At 40.8% G+C, this 15637-nt stretch overlaps 1 protein-coding gene across 5 annotated transcripts in view; it reads right to left on the reverse strand.

Annotated features, from left to right (window-relative positions):
• SOX5 (SRY-box transcription factor 5) overlaps positions 1-15637 on the reverse strand; it is a 445641-nt gene that overhangs the window by 369559 nt on the left and 60445 nt on the right. For 3 of the 5 annotated variants that reach the window (XM_056134637.1, XM_056134638.1, XM_056134636.1), the window contains exon 2: positions 13774-14005. In XM_056134637.1, coding sequence (XP_055990612.1) covers positions 13774-14005 — 232 coding nt within the window. The remainder of the gene's footprint in view (positions 1-13773; positions 14006-15637) is intronic. The other 2 variants (XM_056134640.1, XM_056134639.1) reach the window with 1 other exon arrangement.

The following is a 15637-nucleotide window of genomic DNA, read 5'->3' on the forward strand; positions in this document are numbered from 1 at the left end:
CTGACACTGCACTCAGCTTATGGCGCCTTCATGTACACAGGCTTTGAACACATTCATTAATTCAATCATTCATTCAACCAATTGAAGACCCTTGCTGTGCGTCAGCCACCAAGCCAGATTCTTTGGGAACAGCCATGAGCAAAGGAGACAAGTTACCCCAAGGGAACCATAAAACTTCCCCTTCTAAAATGCATTTACATAGTATGTCCACAGTGAACTGCATCTCATAAGACTACTGGACAAGTAAAATGGGGGAACGGGACAGGCAATTCCTATCAAAATGAAACATGACTGCTGAGAACCCCAAACATAATCATTTATTCTGGCAATTAATGGTGATGTCCACAGAGTATACTGATTCAGGAACCCTGGTCTCCGAAAAGGACTTGCTCTAAGCCAGAAATAGTTCATGGGCACTTGTGAGAAATCTGCTAGTTATTCCTTCCAGCATCGTTCTATCTTGGGAGGTCCTATTATTATTCTCATTTTCATATGAGAAAAGGGGCGGCGGGAGCATGGGAGAAACTACAAAAGTGAGGCAAGAGATAAAATACCCAGAAGAACCCCAGTAACTGAGTTGGTATAGTTCTCTGCCACCCCAGTCTAATCCTCATAATCTTTTAAGAATGCAGTTCTGAGTTGGCTGGAGTAGGTGTTTTTTTTTCCCCTTTTTCTAATGGTGTTGGTAGTTGCCACTGATAAACTGCCTCAACACTAAGCAAACACTAGGTCACCAATAAACAATATTTATGATAACTGAGTCTGCCATAAATATTTCACTAGGAGAATGTATCTCAAACTGAATAATCCCATTTTCAGTAGCTTAAAGTACCCCCTAGCACAAATCCTTTTAATGACAAGAGGCTGAGGTTTTTTTTTTTTATTGGATTTATCATTTCAAAAGTGTTTTTCCTTAAATGTAAGCTTTTCTTGTATGTTATTTAAATTTCCCAACGTCTGAACGTATATAACATTTGATGCTATGTGTTGTTATTTCACAATAAGACCACAGCACCTAAATACTTCTTTTCAGTGTCCATTCCATTTTTTAGGATCAAGATGGAGCGACTCTTGCTCCAAATGCCATGTTAGCAAACTCAAGCAGTAACTTCTGTCTACCTATCAATGCTCTGTTTGATGGAAATGTGCCTGGTCAGCCGATTCCCAAACACAAGCCAGCTCTGCATCACACCACACATAAGGCTGGCGACCTGCCCAAGTCAGTCAGATATTTTCTATTTTTATCTTTCCTGTTGTGTAGTTTATTTATTTAATGCTATAGAAGTCTCCAGTCTTCACCTCACTCTACAATTCTCCACAAACATCTAATTCAAAGTCTTAAACAGAGTCTACTGTATCACCAAGATTATCTTCTTTAATAATTTTAAAAACCCAGTCTGGCTCGCTAAGTTCCTGATCTACTGCAGACATCGGAGCCTTTTAGGGATACTAATTCCTCCAGAGCTCAAAGCTTCTCTATGCTCTTCTGTGCTCAAAGTTAACTGTGATCCTTACAATATCCATTTTACAGAGGGCAAAACTAGGGAAAAGAAAAATGCCTATAACTTGTCAAATGCCATATGGATATCAAACAGCAGAGCTAAATTTATTCAGTAATTTTGCCACTCTTGACTGTGGGTTAAATCACTGTTTTGTACCAATGGTCTTATAGATACAGCATAAACTAATACTAGTTTTAATATACAATTTCCAGCAAATATTGTTCAAAAATCTCACTTATTGTTAAATACCCTATTTAATTGGGATACTGAAGACACCTTCTTAAATAGTCAAGTCCCCTGACCCATTTAAAGCTAGGCTTTTTAAAAGATGTAAAATTTTTAGTTACAACTAAGGTAGAATACCATGCAAATATTTTTTTTCTATCTGCGATGTATAACGTTTGTATGAGAGGCATAAACCCAGTTACTAAGCACCTAGATTCTGAAGTCATAAATCCAAATATAGACCCTTATTTAGCAAATCACTTTAACTCCCAAGACCATTTTTCCACCTGCAAATTAAGGATGGTAACAGTTGCTCTCTGGGATGACATAAAACTGGCTGAGATAATACATATAGGGTAGTTAGTACATTAGAAAAGTAAAATATTTCAGATTCCTACTATTAATTATTGAACATGACATCCTAAAGAATATAAGGTACTTGGTAATATAATCTCCCACATGTAAGTTGCAGTTAATAGATGGTTGGTAGAGTATACAATATATTCACTACAAGTCTTTCAAAGCTGCTCAGATGCTCTTCTGATGAGCCTGGGAAAGGCAGAATCTCACATGTATAAAAACAATGTGTTCTGACTCCTGTGTCCCTAGTGAGCGAGCGTGGGAGCTACTGCAGCAAGGTCTGAAGATGGACACTGTTTAACAGCCCAGTGATGTCCCCCATTCTCCAGGACTGATGCTTGCAGTGAAGAGAGTCCAGTAGTAGCAGTAGAAGTGTTGACTAGATGTCCTAATGCTGAACGTTATTGGAACAATTGCCGTTACTCAGTCTATATCGATTCTGACTTTTTCACATGATGCCAATTTTGTATTTCTACACCCATACAAAGCTACTGAAAACCACTGGAATTATCTTCCTTTTTTTCAAAGCCTACCTTCATTTAAACTGTTCTGTTCATCCTTAGAATAATTACTTACCCTCTAGAGATAGTAACCAACAAGACAAAACTGTTTTATCTCAAGATAAGCAGGGTTTTTAAGAGCTAAGAAGAGACACTCACTTAAACACTGCTTCTCTATATAATGATAACATTGCTTGTTCTGCCCACACAGAAGCAGCCTTTGACTAAACAAGACACAAAAATCCAGTCACTGGTGTTCATTGACTTTATCACGTGACGTCAGAGCTGGAGAAGCTGTTGTCTGTACATTTACACCTCTTCTGCTCACAAAATCATTCCCAAAAGTGGTCCATGGGAAAACAGACCATGGGAAAAAAAAACATTTGGAGCACTTTTCCTTTGTACAAAGAAGATAAGTCTCCAAAGGGTTGGAATTGTCAGCGTAAGCTGGCTTTATAATTCATTTAAATTTCAAATAACAAAGAAAAGGAAATCCCATCCTCTGCTCCCATCTACTAGACAAGCGCAAAGTACACAGTTTACTTTCAGAACAGGAAATGGTATGAAATGGCCGCGACCATCAAAAGTGGCAGTATACTGAAAGGCTGTCAATGAATTCTTTCTGAAGGGCAGACCTAATTAATGCCAGTACAAGTTGTGGACCCACTAAAGCCCTGTAGGATAGAACTATAATGTAAATGACAGAAGAATACCTGATTCATTTAAATGCACCCCGGTGGCCCTACCCGTGCTCTTGGCATTTTTAATTGAGATAGTATTTCCTAAGGAATCAAAAAGTGAGATGCTCATGAATGGCATCACCTCTACAGCATCTCCTCCTCCCGTACCCACAAGATTTTCTATACTAAAGAATTCCTTTCTACTTTTTTAGCATATACTCTTACAAGTCATATGTCTTTTGTCCATTCCTTTAAAGGGAAAGCTTTATGGGCCTAATACTGAACTACATGAGAAAATGAACGACAATGAAAACTCAAGACATGGCTTTATTTATGACTTCACTTTATTACAATATAAATGAAGTGAAAATAGGTGTGCCTTGTTCAGACGCTGATATACAAATCTCTCTGCTCCGTTTCTTTAGCTCCAGTGGATATTGCTTGGAGTCAAGAGAAAACATGACTTATCTATTACTTAAACTATTTGTGGTCTCCTTGGCAATTGAGTAACTGAGCCTTGCAGATTTCATATCAATTCCTAGAATGCAGGTACCAGTACTGAAAAACTCCTAGTCCTACTAAATCTTACATTCTCTTACGTGATTATTCTTTTCAATATAAAATAATCAATGATAACAATCCACTGTTGTTTGTTACTACAGAACACTAATTTTAAAAATCACTTTCTCATCAGGTAAATTATTTCCATTATCTGTTCACTGTCTTATCCAATCTCTGTGAACTCTCAAATTTAGGATAAGCATGATGACAAACAAGAACTGAGTGAAGAAAACCATCAAGAAAAATGTAATGCTGACAGAGGGTGCCAAATAATTTTAAATGAACATTATGACAAAAGGTCAAGTGTGCACTAGAATATTAGGTGTAAGTCACTTGGTTAAAATTATTTGTAAAACTACACTTTTTTTCCCCTGAAAAATTAATTAAAATCAACAAAGAACTCCTAAGTCCTTTTTTTTAATCCAACTAAGACATCGGAAAAATAAAATGATCACTAGTTATAATGGCTGGATTGTAGAAGAAAAGTTAAAGAATATAATCTCGGAACAAATTGAAGAAATATATGGTTTTGTGAAGAATGACACACTCTCTCTGTTTAATAAAACCTGTGAAAATTTCATCACAGAACCAATTGATAGTTCGAGTAAGAGAAACCCCAAGCTGACTGCAGGAGGGTCTGGCAAAGGCCCAGGAAGCAATATATGTAAATAAGAAGGAAGCATGTCTCAGCACACAAGGACGCTGATTCTCCCACCCAGACTGGCCTTCCAAGAATGGCCCATTGAGAGCCACAAGAAGGCCTATTAAGAAAGTTTTTCAGATAGAGGCAAATTGAAAGAGAGAGGAAGAAGAGCAAAAGAGAAAAGAATCAATGGCATGAAACAAGGGAGAATTGAAAAAAAATCCAAGCTATAAAATGAATGGTGGTTCCCAAAATTTTCATTATTTCTAACTTGCAAATGAAAAAAAAATCTTCTTATGCAGGCCCTTGGGCAACAAACAAAATGAAGATGAATACTCATCCAATCCAGAAAATGATGAATACTTACCCAGTCCAGAAAATCAAGAACAACATTTCAGTTTCCAGTACTGCTTCTGGTGTCTTCAGCTCATTCTGTTATTCTAATTTCCTAGTCAGGTATATCATTTTTTTTTCTTCTTCCTTTTCGGGTCACACCCAGTGATGCTCAGGGCTTACTCCTGGCTCTGCACTCAGGAATTACTCCTGGCAGTGGTTGGAGGACCTTATGGGATGCTGGGGCTTGAACCCAGGTCTGCCACATGCTAGGCAAACGCCCTACCCACTGTATTGCCACTCCAGCCCCAGGTATATCATTTTTAGTTCCCACCTCATTCAAGGTTATCCAGACCAGGAAAGAAAAAACTTAAATCCCAACCAAACAAGTAATGGTTTTGTTCCTTGTAACATTAATATATACATGTATACATGTTTCACTAAATAGGAAAAATATTTATTTCCCCAACATTCTGTATTAAGAATTTCTTCCATAAGCATTTCTTAAAAACAACAAAAAAATCACGATATGATATTAAAATGATAGCTAATGCAATGTATGCATAATTTTAAGTGTCTTGGCATCTAGTAATTATTTAGTGGAAGTAATTTTTGCTCGAGCGGGCCCAGTAACGTCTCCATTGGAGACTTTGTTGTTACTGTGTCTGGCATATCGAATACTCTCGGTAGCTTGCCGGGCTCTCCGAGAGGGGCGGAGGAATCGAACTCGGGTCGGCCATGTTGGCTGCTTGTAAGGCGAACGCCCTACCCGCTGTGCTATCGCTCCAGCCCCATGGAAGTAATCTTAAATTAATAATTTGATCTTACAAATAAGTCTTCTTTCAGCTATGACTCTCTTTATTACTTGCTCCATAATATTGGGGCTCTAATATCTTAAGGACGCTGGTGATGTTTGTGCTTATCTTGACCTCCACGTTCCGCAGAAAGGCTGAGCGGGAAGAGACTAGTTCTAACCCATTTCTTTATCTCTGCTGAAAGACATTCATTGCCTCAAGAAAACCCATTACATTTCACTAAGCCAAATCTTGGTAAGCAAACGGGTTGGCCCCCAATTCCACAGTATTAGCAATTTTTTGCTTTTTCCACACAAGGATATTGAGAGAAGAGCCTCCTTGAGGATCCTCAACCACTGGGGCTGGAGCGATAGCCTTGCATGCGGCCAATCTGGGTTCAATCCCTGGCATCCCATATGGCCTCCCCAGCACTGCCAGGAGTAACCTGAGTGCAGAGTCAGGAGTAACCCCTGAGCATCACCTGGTGTGACCCAAAAAGCAAAAACAACAACAACAATGAAGTTCCAAAAGGATCCTCAACTAACTCACAGCTCTCTTCAAGTGACAACACTTTCATCAATTTCTCAAGGCCCAGCTAACTTAACTTGGCAACCGTCATTCAAAATACTGTAGATTGGCATTATAGAAATCCAGCTGACCACCACTTCCTTCCACCAAATGGGATGGAACGTGACGGAACATTAGGGCAGCACTACCAAAGGCTCTCTGGCAGATCTCATCCAGCGGCTCTGACTGGGCCGCAGATGGATGGTTTTTCAAAGGTTTCCATTCCCACGAGCCTAGGGGGTAATATTTATGTACAATGTAAGTATACAGATAGAATCACTTCGATTCAAACACAAGCTGGGGATTACCTCAAAATAAATAGCTTCGCGTGGCATTTTCTGATAATATTTACAGAATAATGTTTGTAACAATGCAATTTCGTCGCGTGATAAAGATCAATTTACCATAAAAACATGCGAATGTGTCACCCTAGTCACTTTGTTTCAATTGAATTGGCCTTGTGCAGATAAGCAAGCACATCTCCTCTAGAAACACCAGTTTATAGATAAACTGTGTGAAATCAGGTATGTGTGTGAGAGAATTACACTGCCTACTCTCATCATTTTGCACTGCCACACTGCCCATATGCCTCCCAAGCTTACTTTATTCGGATCTTGCTGAATCTATTCTCCGTGCTATTAAACTGAGCCCATTTCACATCGTTCAAAAGTAATTACACTTTTGTCTCGAGTATAGGAGACTGCTCTCCCTAAACAATGAACTTCTCATTATTAGAACTGGCAGAAATAAGTGTACTGGTGTTAACAACAGCATGTATTATACCATCACAATAATGTAGGCTAAGTTTGGTGTACAAAGGTAACCAGAAATTTAAAAGCTTATGAAAATCACCACATAAAAATAGGAACTTTACCATACCATAATTAAGGTCCTAATCTGTGATTTATTTTTAAATAACACATGCATTTTTCTCTTTTCCTTCTTAAATTTTCTGAACAGTACTTCACACATAACATTATACTACTCAGACAGCAAAAATACATTACTAACGGCTGTGAGATTGTAAGCAAAATTTATATAAAGAGCATTTCAAGACACAGTTATAATATAGCAATTAAAATTATTTTGGGTAAATAAAGAATCCCAGGAGTTGACAGTGAGCCTGGGCAAGTAAAAGCCTCTCTCTATTCTGTGCGTTGAATGACTTCTTTCAGTAGTTAAAGTTGCATATGTTACAGCCCTGCTTTCAGGTTATACTTGGTTCTCTGCTATATGTCCAACTATAGAAAAACATTTTTAAAAGACACCTTTTTCTCCTTTTGACAGAAAGAGACTGTCTTTACTCTGAAAGTTGCTTTATAACCGGTGCCCCTGCAATGTTTAAATACATTAAGATAGAGCAAATAATTACATCCATAGTACATTATATAGCGAGAGTTGTTAAAACAATTTCAGGGAAAAGTTCCCAATATAAATAATAATGTAATAGACTCAAATCTATTATAAAATATTTTCTTTCAGGGATCTTTAAATACTTCAAAATACACAGAGATGCAGTATTTATTTAATATGCGATCTGGCTATCTTTAGAACGAGCTCCTCAAGTTCCTCTTTAAATACTAGTGCTAAATTGTTAAAATAAATAATTATATGTTTTTAAAATCTATCTTGGGAGGCTAGCACTCCTCAGTTACATAAAACTGTTCATTCAATTTAAGAGGAAATTAAGGGGAGAAAAGATAAGCTTGGCTGAGATCAGAATATGCTTATTTTTTAAAACGACAACCAATTATTCAGCAACCGCACGTGGCCCAGACATTCATTTCACGGCTAACACCAGAACGGCCACAGCACCTAAGCCTGCAGTGGAGGCAAACACAGAGAAAAGGTGGCCCCGGGTCGGGCTACCACAGTTTCAGCCCTCACTGGCCTTAGTCTCCTCTGGGGTTAATAAACACTGGTGCTGTTTGACACGAGGCATGTTCAGGAGAGCCCTTTGCCTCATGAAATAAACCCATCTATGTGAGAAGCATGATTAAAAATGAGCCAGACATTAAAGCCAATCTTGCTTGTTTCTGAAATGATGAAGTTCCTTGACTCACATTTACAAAACGGTGAGAGGGGTGGGGATGGGGGTGAGGGGATGGGAGTAAGGGCCTGAGCCGGTACATCCGGTTAGGGCACTTGCCTTGCCTGTGGTCAATCTGGGTTTGATCCCCAGCAACCCATATGCACCTGCCCCCCAGGGCCCTATGAGAAGTGATCCCTGAGCACAGACCCAGCAGCAAGCCCTGGGCTCTGCTGGCTGTAGCACCAAAACAAACCAACAAAACGCCCAAACCATGGGGCCAGAGCGATAGTACAGTGGGGAGGGCATTTGTCTCTTATTCAGATGACCGGGGTTGATCTCCAACATCCCATAGGGTCTCCCAAGCACCACAAGGAGTAATTCCTGAGAGCAGAGCCAGGAGTAACCCCTGAACATTGCCTGGTGTGGCTCCAAAATAAACAACAACAATAACAAAGGTGGTCGAAGGAAAGTCCCGCAGAGAAGCTCATCATCTCAATATAACCTGAGAAGCCTCTACACTCAGGGCAGAATCAACTCACCAACCTGCACCCCCCACACACTTTTCTAAGACCACCTGAAAGACCAATTTTGCTTTGAATTGCTTGGCAAGATTCTGAGAGCTTCAATAACAGAACCAACAGAACCAATCAACTTTCTCTGGACAGCTACTTTATATTAACGATGTGTCTGGATGAAACTTTGCAATATATATGTATATATAATATATATTATATATAATATAATCTTCTCACGACATTTTATTCTATACCATATATAGAACCCCCCCCCCCCACCAAGATGTCCCTGTAGTATTCAGATCCAGTACAGCTGAGTGAAAGCTATCATAGGTACCTTGTTTATTGTACTAAAATTTACAATAATCACTATGAGCTCAATTTTCAGGTTTCCATCCTTAACTGAGTCAATGGCAAACAGTACAATAATACTTGCATGCACTCAATATGGACCAAGGACACTTTGAAATTCTTGATTCCTTCAAATTTCCATAGGGCAATAGTCAAAAATTACACGAAGGGTCCAAGAGACCAGTACAAAGTATGGCTTTGTATGTGGCTGATCCTGGTTACCCTGGCACTTTATGGTCCCCTGAGTACTGAGACAGGAGTAAGCCCTGGCTACCACCTAAATGTGGCATACCCCACTCTCTCCTCCCCAAAACAAAATCTGGTAGTACAAAGAGCATCTATATCCAGAACTTCCATCTGAGTTAAAGGGGTTGACGATGGAGAAGGAACAAGAACCTCCCCAGCTCTGCTCAGAGGCACTGGGGATGGGGTTCATTCCTCTCCATACTTAGGGTGAGGAGACCTGGAAATTTAGCACTTGGCCCAGCAATTCAGTGCTTCTGGGTTCCAACAGCTGGAGTGTGGGGTCTCCCAGGGCGTCTAGTGCTCAAGGGGAGTGAGCAGAGCCAAGGAGCCAAGTTCTGGGTAGGCTGCCTATGCATCAGGCTGTGCCAGCCCCTGAATTCTCTCTCTCTCTCTCTGGCTCCCAAGTGAAATTAAACCCGGCCAGCAAGTCTCGGTGACTTGCAGCCAGTCTTCCAGGGATTACTCATCCATTTCACTTTGTGGTGAAACTATGTGGGCAATACACAGTGCAGCTCTCTCCATAGCTCTCTTTTTTAAATTTAAGGATGAAAGCATGAATGTCACACATAAATAGGCAGAGAAATCTGGAAGCCTGTTTTTCCCCCCTTAAATTGAACTCTATGCTATGAAGTCCTTATGAAACATTCTCTGCTTTCAAAGATATTGAATAGGACCAAAATAGAGAATGTATTTTACTACTGAAATAAAAGGACCTGCGAGGAGACAATGACAATGACCTAGAATCCTAGGGGGAAAAGCATCTGTGTTGAGAAACTATTGTATAAATATATCCAATCATCTTGATAAATGGGTAAAATATTTCTGAATCGATTTAACACCTAAATATATCATGACTTTGATGACCATACTTTCTGCTCTCTGAAAATGCGGTATTACCAAAGTCGTAGTTTGACTTTTTTCTTCTAGAAAGACAGCATATTCACCATGAATAGTGCCTTAACTTTTTTCCAAAACAAATCTATTATTTAACTGTCTAGAGAAATTCTTTATTTAGCCAGTAATCATTAGTTGAGTATCATTATATGCTAGGCAATAGAAATACAAATATAAAATATTTATATATATATATATATGTCTGTGTGTGTGTGTATAGTTATATCTGACTGTGTTTTCAGAGAAATACAAAGACGAAAACAACATGTAAGCAAGTGGACTATAATACAGACCTTGAGAAAAGATATAACATTTCTCATGGGTCAAAAACAAAAACAGAAACAAAACAAAACTCGGGAGCTGGACAGATCGTACAGGAGTGAGGGCAAACTCCTTCTCTGCGGTAACGTGAGGGAGGCCAGCGACACATCACAACCTCGGGTGTCCTCCCAGTGAACTGCTGTCTCAATTGCCCTAGAAGCAGCAACGGGTCCTCCCCGTCTCTGAGAACCCCAAAATATAAAAATCTCAACAATTAAAAAAAGAAAACTTAGAGTACCCAGGAATGTGGCTCGTGGTCACCTCACCTGTGAGGACCTGAGGTCCCACCCCTAGCATCACAAAAGAGAGAAAAAAGAGTTTAAACAACAACAACAAGAAGAAGAAGCTCAGGAGGTCAGAGGTCTCAGAAGCAGCAAATTTTGAATTCCGTCTTATGGGAGAAACCCAAGTCACAGGGAAAACAGAATATTAAAAGAGAAATATTTCGGGTAGAAAGAGAAATGCTAGCTGTGTTCTCCTGTTCTAGCCAAGTTCTCCTGATATGATCCTGAACATGCAGGAAAAGACATTTCTTCTGAAGTGGAAATTGAATCAATACATAAGAGGCAGAAACAAATTTACCATACAGTCAGACATAGAATAAAAGAAAATAGCAGTGATGTGTCTAAACCAGTTGAGTCATTTGTATCCAAAATGCAGTCATTTCTACACCAGAAGATCTTAATATTTTAAAGTTATAGATCGACTTGAGAATCTGATAAAGACCATATGAAGAATTATACAATAATTTTCAGAAGATCCATAAGCTTCAGTGAAAAATTGCTTTAAAAGAAGTTGCTTGAGAAAAGAGGCAGGGTTGGGGGGGGGGGGGTTGTATCTTTCCATCTTGTTCAAGGGGGAAAAAAAAACCCACCAAAACCCTGTACAAAGTAGGCGATTCATGGCTATTTTCTTTAACTGAATTCTCTACCACGAATGAATGGCTTCTTTTTAAAGAACTACCTGCATGAGAGAAACAGTTCACTGAGAAATGAAAATATCAAATACCTATAGGCATTGTAACATCCCCTCAAACCAAGGGCAGGAACTCAATATTATTTCTCATGCCCAGCCTCCAGTGTACATGAAATAATCTTCCCTAACTACTTGCAAAGAGATGGGGCACTCTTCTTAGACAGACCTGTGGATCTTCACCCCTTGAAATTTGGGTGTATATGTTGATAAAATCACCAGGAAAGCCAAACCAAGAAGTACCTCAACGGTGCCCTCCCTGGGAGAAGGCACTGGACAGAATGGCAGAAATCTGACCACTGTCCCCTGCTCCAATGTCCACTCCCAGTGTCCCCTCCCAGTGTACCACCTGTTCATTTCCCAGCTGAACCTTGCCAAGAGAGGGCCAACTCGCTTCACCCTTACTCATAACTCATAATTCATATAATGTTAAGGGAAGGGAAATGGCAACAATCACGGATGCAAAATTTAACTTGCCAAATGACACATAAGGAGGAAAATTAATGATGCCTGCAGTCCTGGGAGGAGCTTATAATGTTTAGTAGCAGGGACTGCAAACACGGGGTGCTGGCTAGACTCTGGTTCCCAAAGAGAGCTGTTACTAGGAGAAATGTAAGGCCTCCGTTTCCACATCGACAAGATGGGATGAATAATAACACCCCGGTAAAGGTAAAAGGTAAAGGCCCTCCCGTTGATCGTTGATTTGCTCGAGCGGGCCCAGTAACATCTCCATTGGAGACTTTGTTGTTACTGTGTCTGGCATACCGAATACTCTCGGTAGCTTGCCGGGCTCTCCGAGAGGGGCGGAGGAATCGAACTCGGGTCGGCCATGTTGGCCGCTTGTAAGGCGAACGCCCTACCCGCTGTGCTATCGCTCCAGCCATAGCTAGAGTCTGGTTCCCAAAGAGAGCGGTTCCCAAAGCGGTTCCCATAGCTAGACTCTGGTTCCCAAAGAGAGCGGTTACTAGGAGAAATGTAAGGCCTCCGTTTCCACATCGACAAGATGGGATGAATAATAACACCCAAAGGGAAATTTTACTAAGGCTCAATGAGTCCATTTATGTCAAAAACTAAACAACAACAACAACAACAACAAAGGCAAACAAACTGAATCTGAAAATCACAACTTCAGTGACTGGTGGGTGGGGAGAGTGTAACCTTTCCAGGCTCACAGGGTTGAAGGGGAGGGAGAGGAGTGTTTCTGTATGAGGGGACTATCCAAGAACATTGCCCACCACATACCAACTGGAAAATACCCCTTTCTCCGCTGGGATGCGATTCCACATAGAATAAGGCCATGACGTTTCTGCGCCAGGCACTTATTCTATGTGGTCACATCCTGGAGAGCGAAAGAGAGAGATTGAACAGAACCAAAGCTGGGCGTAAGGGAATAGAATAACTGATGCAACGTGTCTGTCGGTGTGACCGGGCTCCCATGAGTGGTCAGGGTCTCCCTGATGGAGAACAGGAAACAAGGTCACAGGGAGAATAGAAAAGGGATGTGTATGCCAACTGCAAGGAGGAGGGTGTCATTACTGGCTGGGCCAGCTCCTTCCACCCTGCCAGCCTGCTGATTAGAGGTCGTGAAGCTCCAGAGGGAGGCCGAGTGCGCTGTCTGGGGAAGCTTCTGTCCACGCAATCTTCTCTCCCTAAGAACCCACATCCCTCCTTCTCCAAGGAGCTAGACTCAGAAACACCACCCTGAGTCACATATTCTGAGATAGTGTATACCAGTCAACTGCAGGATTGTTGAAGCAGGATGCAGGGGACTTAACTAGAAGTTTGTGCTATCAACCTAGAGAATCGGAGTCTCTCTGAGACAGATTCTTCTATGCCATGCTCAGCACTGTAAGAAATGTTGGAATTCAAGCTGGCTAAATAATGGCAACCAAAGAAAACAGGAGAAACACTGATTTACTGTGGCGGAAAAGTCCAAACGATGTGGAAACTATCTCGAAAAACACTTGATTAGGAATGCTCTGACTTCAAACTTTCACGCTAATTGTGCCTGTGTTACTTTAACACTATCATCATATTTCTAGGTTTGCTCTTTTAATTGCACTGTGTTTCCAAAGAAGGAGTCTGGGGAAGCAAACACACGCACAGTCTACTTCCTACTGGAATCAGTTTCTTAGAAGGATTTTGAAAATGTTAGCAATCAATCTAGTGCCCGGCCGTTAGGTAGACAGTAATTATAAATCAGAGGACTTAAGCCAAACTCTGAGAGGAGACTGGTCACAAAGCAAGTGTAGGCACAATAGCCCAGGAGAAACCTACCATTGTACTGTGCTGAGAAGTGGGAGTCCTACGGCCACAAGTCTCTTGCGTCAGCAGAGAAACTGGCTGAAATTCCTCAGAGTGAGGTTTGTTGGGAAAACTCACATGCAAGGGAAGGTGAAAGGCCGGAAGCCCGCCACTCTCCTCTTCCTCCACTTTCTGTCTGCTTGTCACCATGGTTACCTCTCCATCTGCTTCCCCATACGGAGAGGCTGGTCGCTTGGAAGACATCCTGGAAGGAACAAAAGAGGAGAAAATAATGAAACCTCCACATAAATCCTTAATGCCGTCATTGTGTGGTTAGAGGCCATTGTAACAGAAATGCCTTTTTGTGCTGGCAGAGAGCAGGAAACCATCCAAATACCACTGCAAAGCACACACAATCAGAAACAATGGCCAAGCAGGTAGCAACAGAACAGTGCTTGTTTGTTGTGAGAATAATACACTAATATAGCACTCTCTTGTATTCTGGCTTCCTAAACAAGCGAATGCACCTCAGAACACTGCATTATGAAAGACTGTTCCAGTTTAAAGGGAAGAAAAATACCCATCTAGTTTTTCACTTTGCTAGACCTTATTCAAGACAGAACAATTATGAATAGCAAATATGGTAAGCAGTTAAAATCAGGGAAATAACTAAGATTTCTTTCATTAAACTATAAACAAAATAAATGAATGCCATCCTACTGAATTCATATTTATATAGAAAAGATGACTGCTAAATGTAGAAATATTGGCTCCTTCCTTGAGCTGCCAACAAAAGTTTCATCTTTGCTTTAAGCTTATTATGCACCAAAGAATTCTAATCTCTTCATCTGAAACAACTGAGGTCCACTTCTCTCTTACCACCCCAAAGCAGTGGCCAGTTAGTTCTAATGTAAAATGTGCAAGGCAGTAAAAAGGTAAGAGGATAAAAATACCCCCCATTTTATGTCTACAGTTCATGACAAAGTTTGGCATGGAGGCTCAGATTTTCTACCCGGACTTCCTGCATTGGTTTAAAACCCAAATGAGCATGGGCTGTTTTGCTTAGTATAGCGGATATGGCACTGCATCTGGAGAACTAAGAAATGGGCATGGGGGATAAGAGGAGTGGGAGTCCCCAAGCACTGCTCAGGGGCCTGGGGTCTCTCCCAACCATTCTCAGCCCACCAGGCCAGTGGTTCGACACTAGAGTCTGAGGATGTGGTGCTCCTTGGGCTCTGAGGGTCTGGAAGTACAAAGGTGAGCCCAGTGGTGCTTAGGAGCTCTACTGGGTAGGCTCTGAGACTACTAGGACTATCCCATCATACTCAGGGGTTTCGAGTCTGGGAACCCAAGCTGGGTCAGCTCAGGCAACCACTGCACTGTGTTCTGTCCTTGAAGTCAACACTTTTGGTACTTGTTCCTGACGGAGAATAATATCGGTGGGTAAATATAAAGCATATATTTTTAGTTCAATAGAAAGTTCCTTCTTCTATTAAATGCTCTGCAGAGAAGCAGCACCGATTTCAATTTTTTAAAGCATAAAAAGACCCTTTCGATTTATAATTTGATCTCATCTTGAAACGGTTGCAATTTTTACTCAATGAAGAGCATTTATAGAATTATCCATTGCAATTTCAGGCTATTGAGATAGCAGGTACAAAGGTATTATGTAGTTGCCACCTCATTTCCTTCACATACACACTGACTTTTATTTATTTATTTTTTTGGGGGGAGGGTCACATAAAGCTGTATCCAGGACTTACTCCCAGCGCTGTGCTCAGGGATCACTCCTGAGAAACCATACATAGTTCCAGGATTCAAATCAGCATTTGCTACATGTAAGGCAAACAGCCTAATAATCCCAGTGTTGCCTTTCCAGCCTCTGATTTTTAAATTT

This window comes from Sorex fumeus, unplaced genomic scaffold (assembly GCF_029834395.1).
Source record: "Sorex fumeus unplaced genomic scaffold, SorFum_2.1 ptg000100l, whole genome shotgun sequence".
Taxonomy (NCBI): Eukaryota; Metazoa; Chordata; class Mammalia; order Eulipotyphla; family Soricidae; genus Sorex; species Sorex fumeus.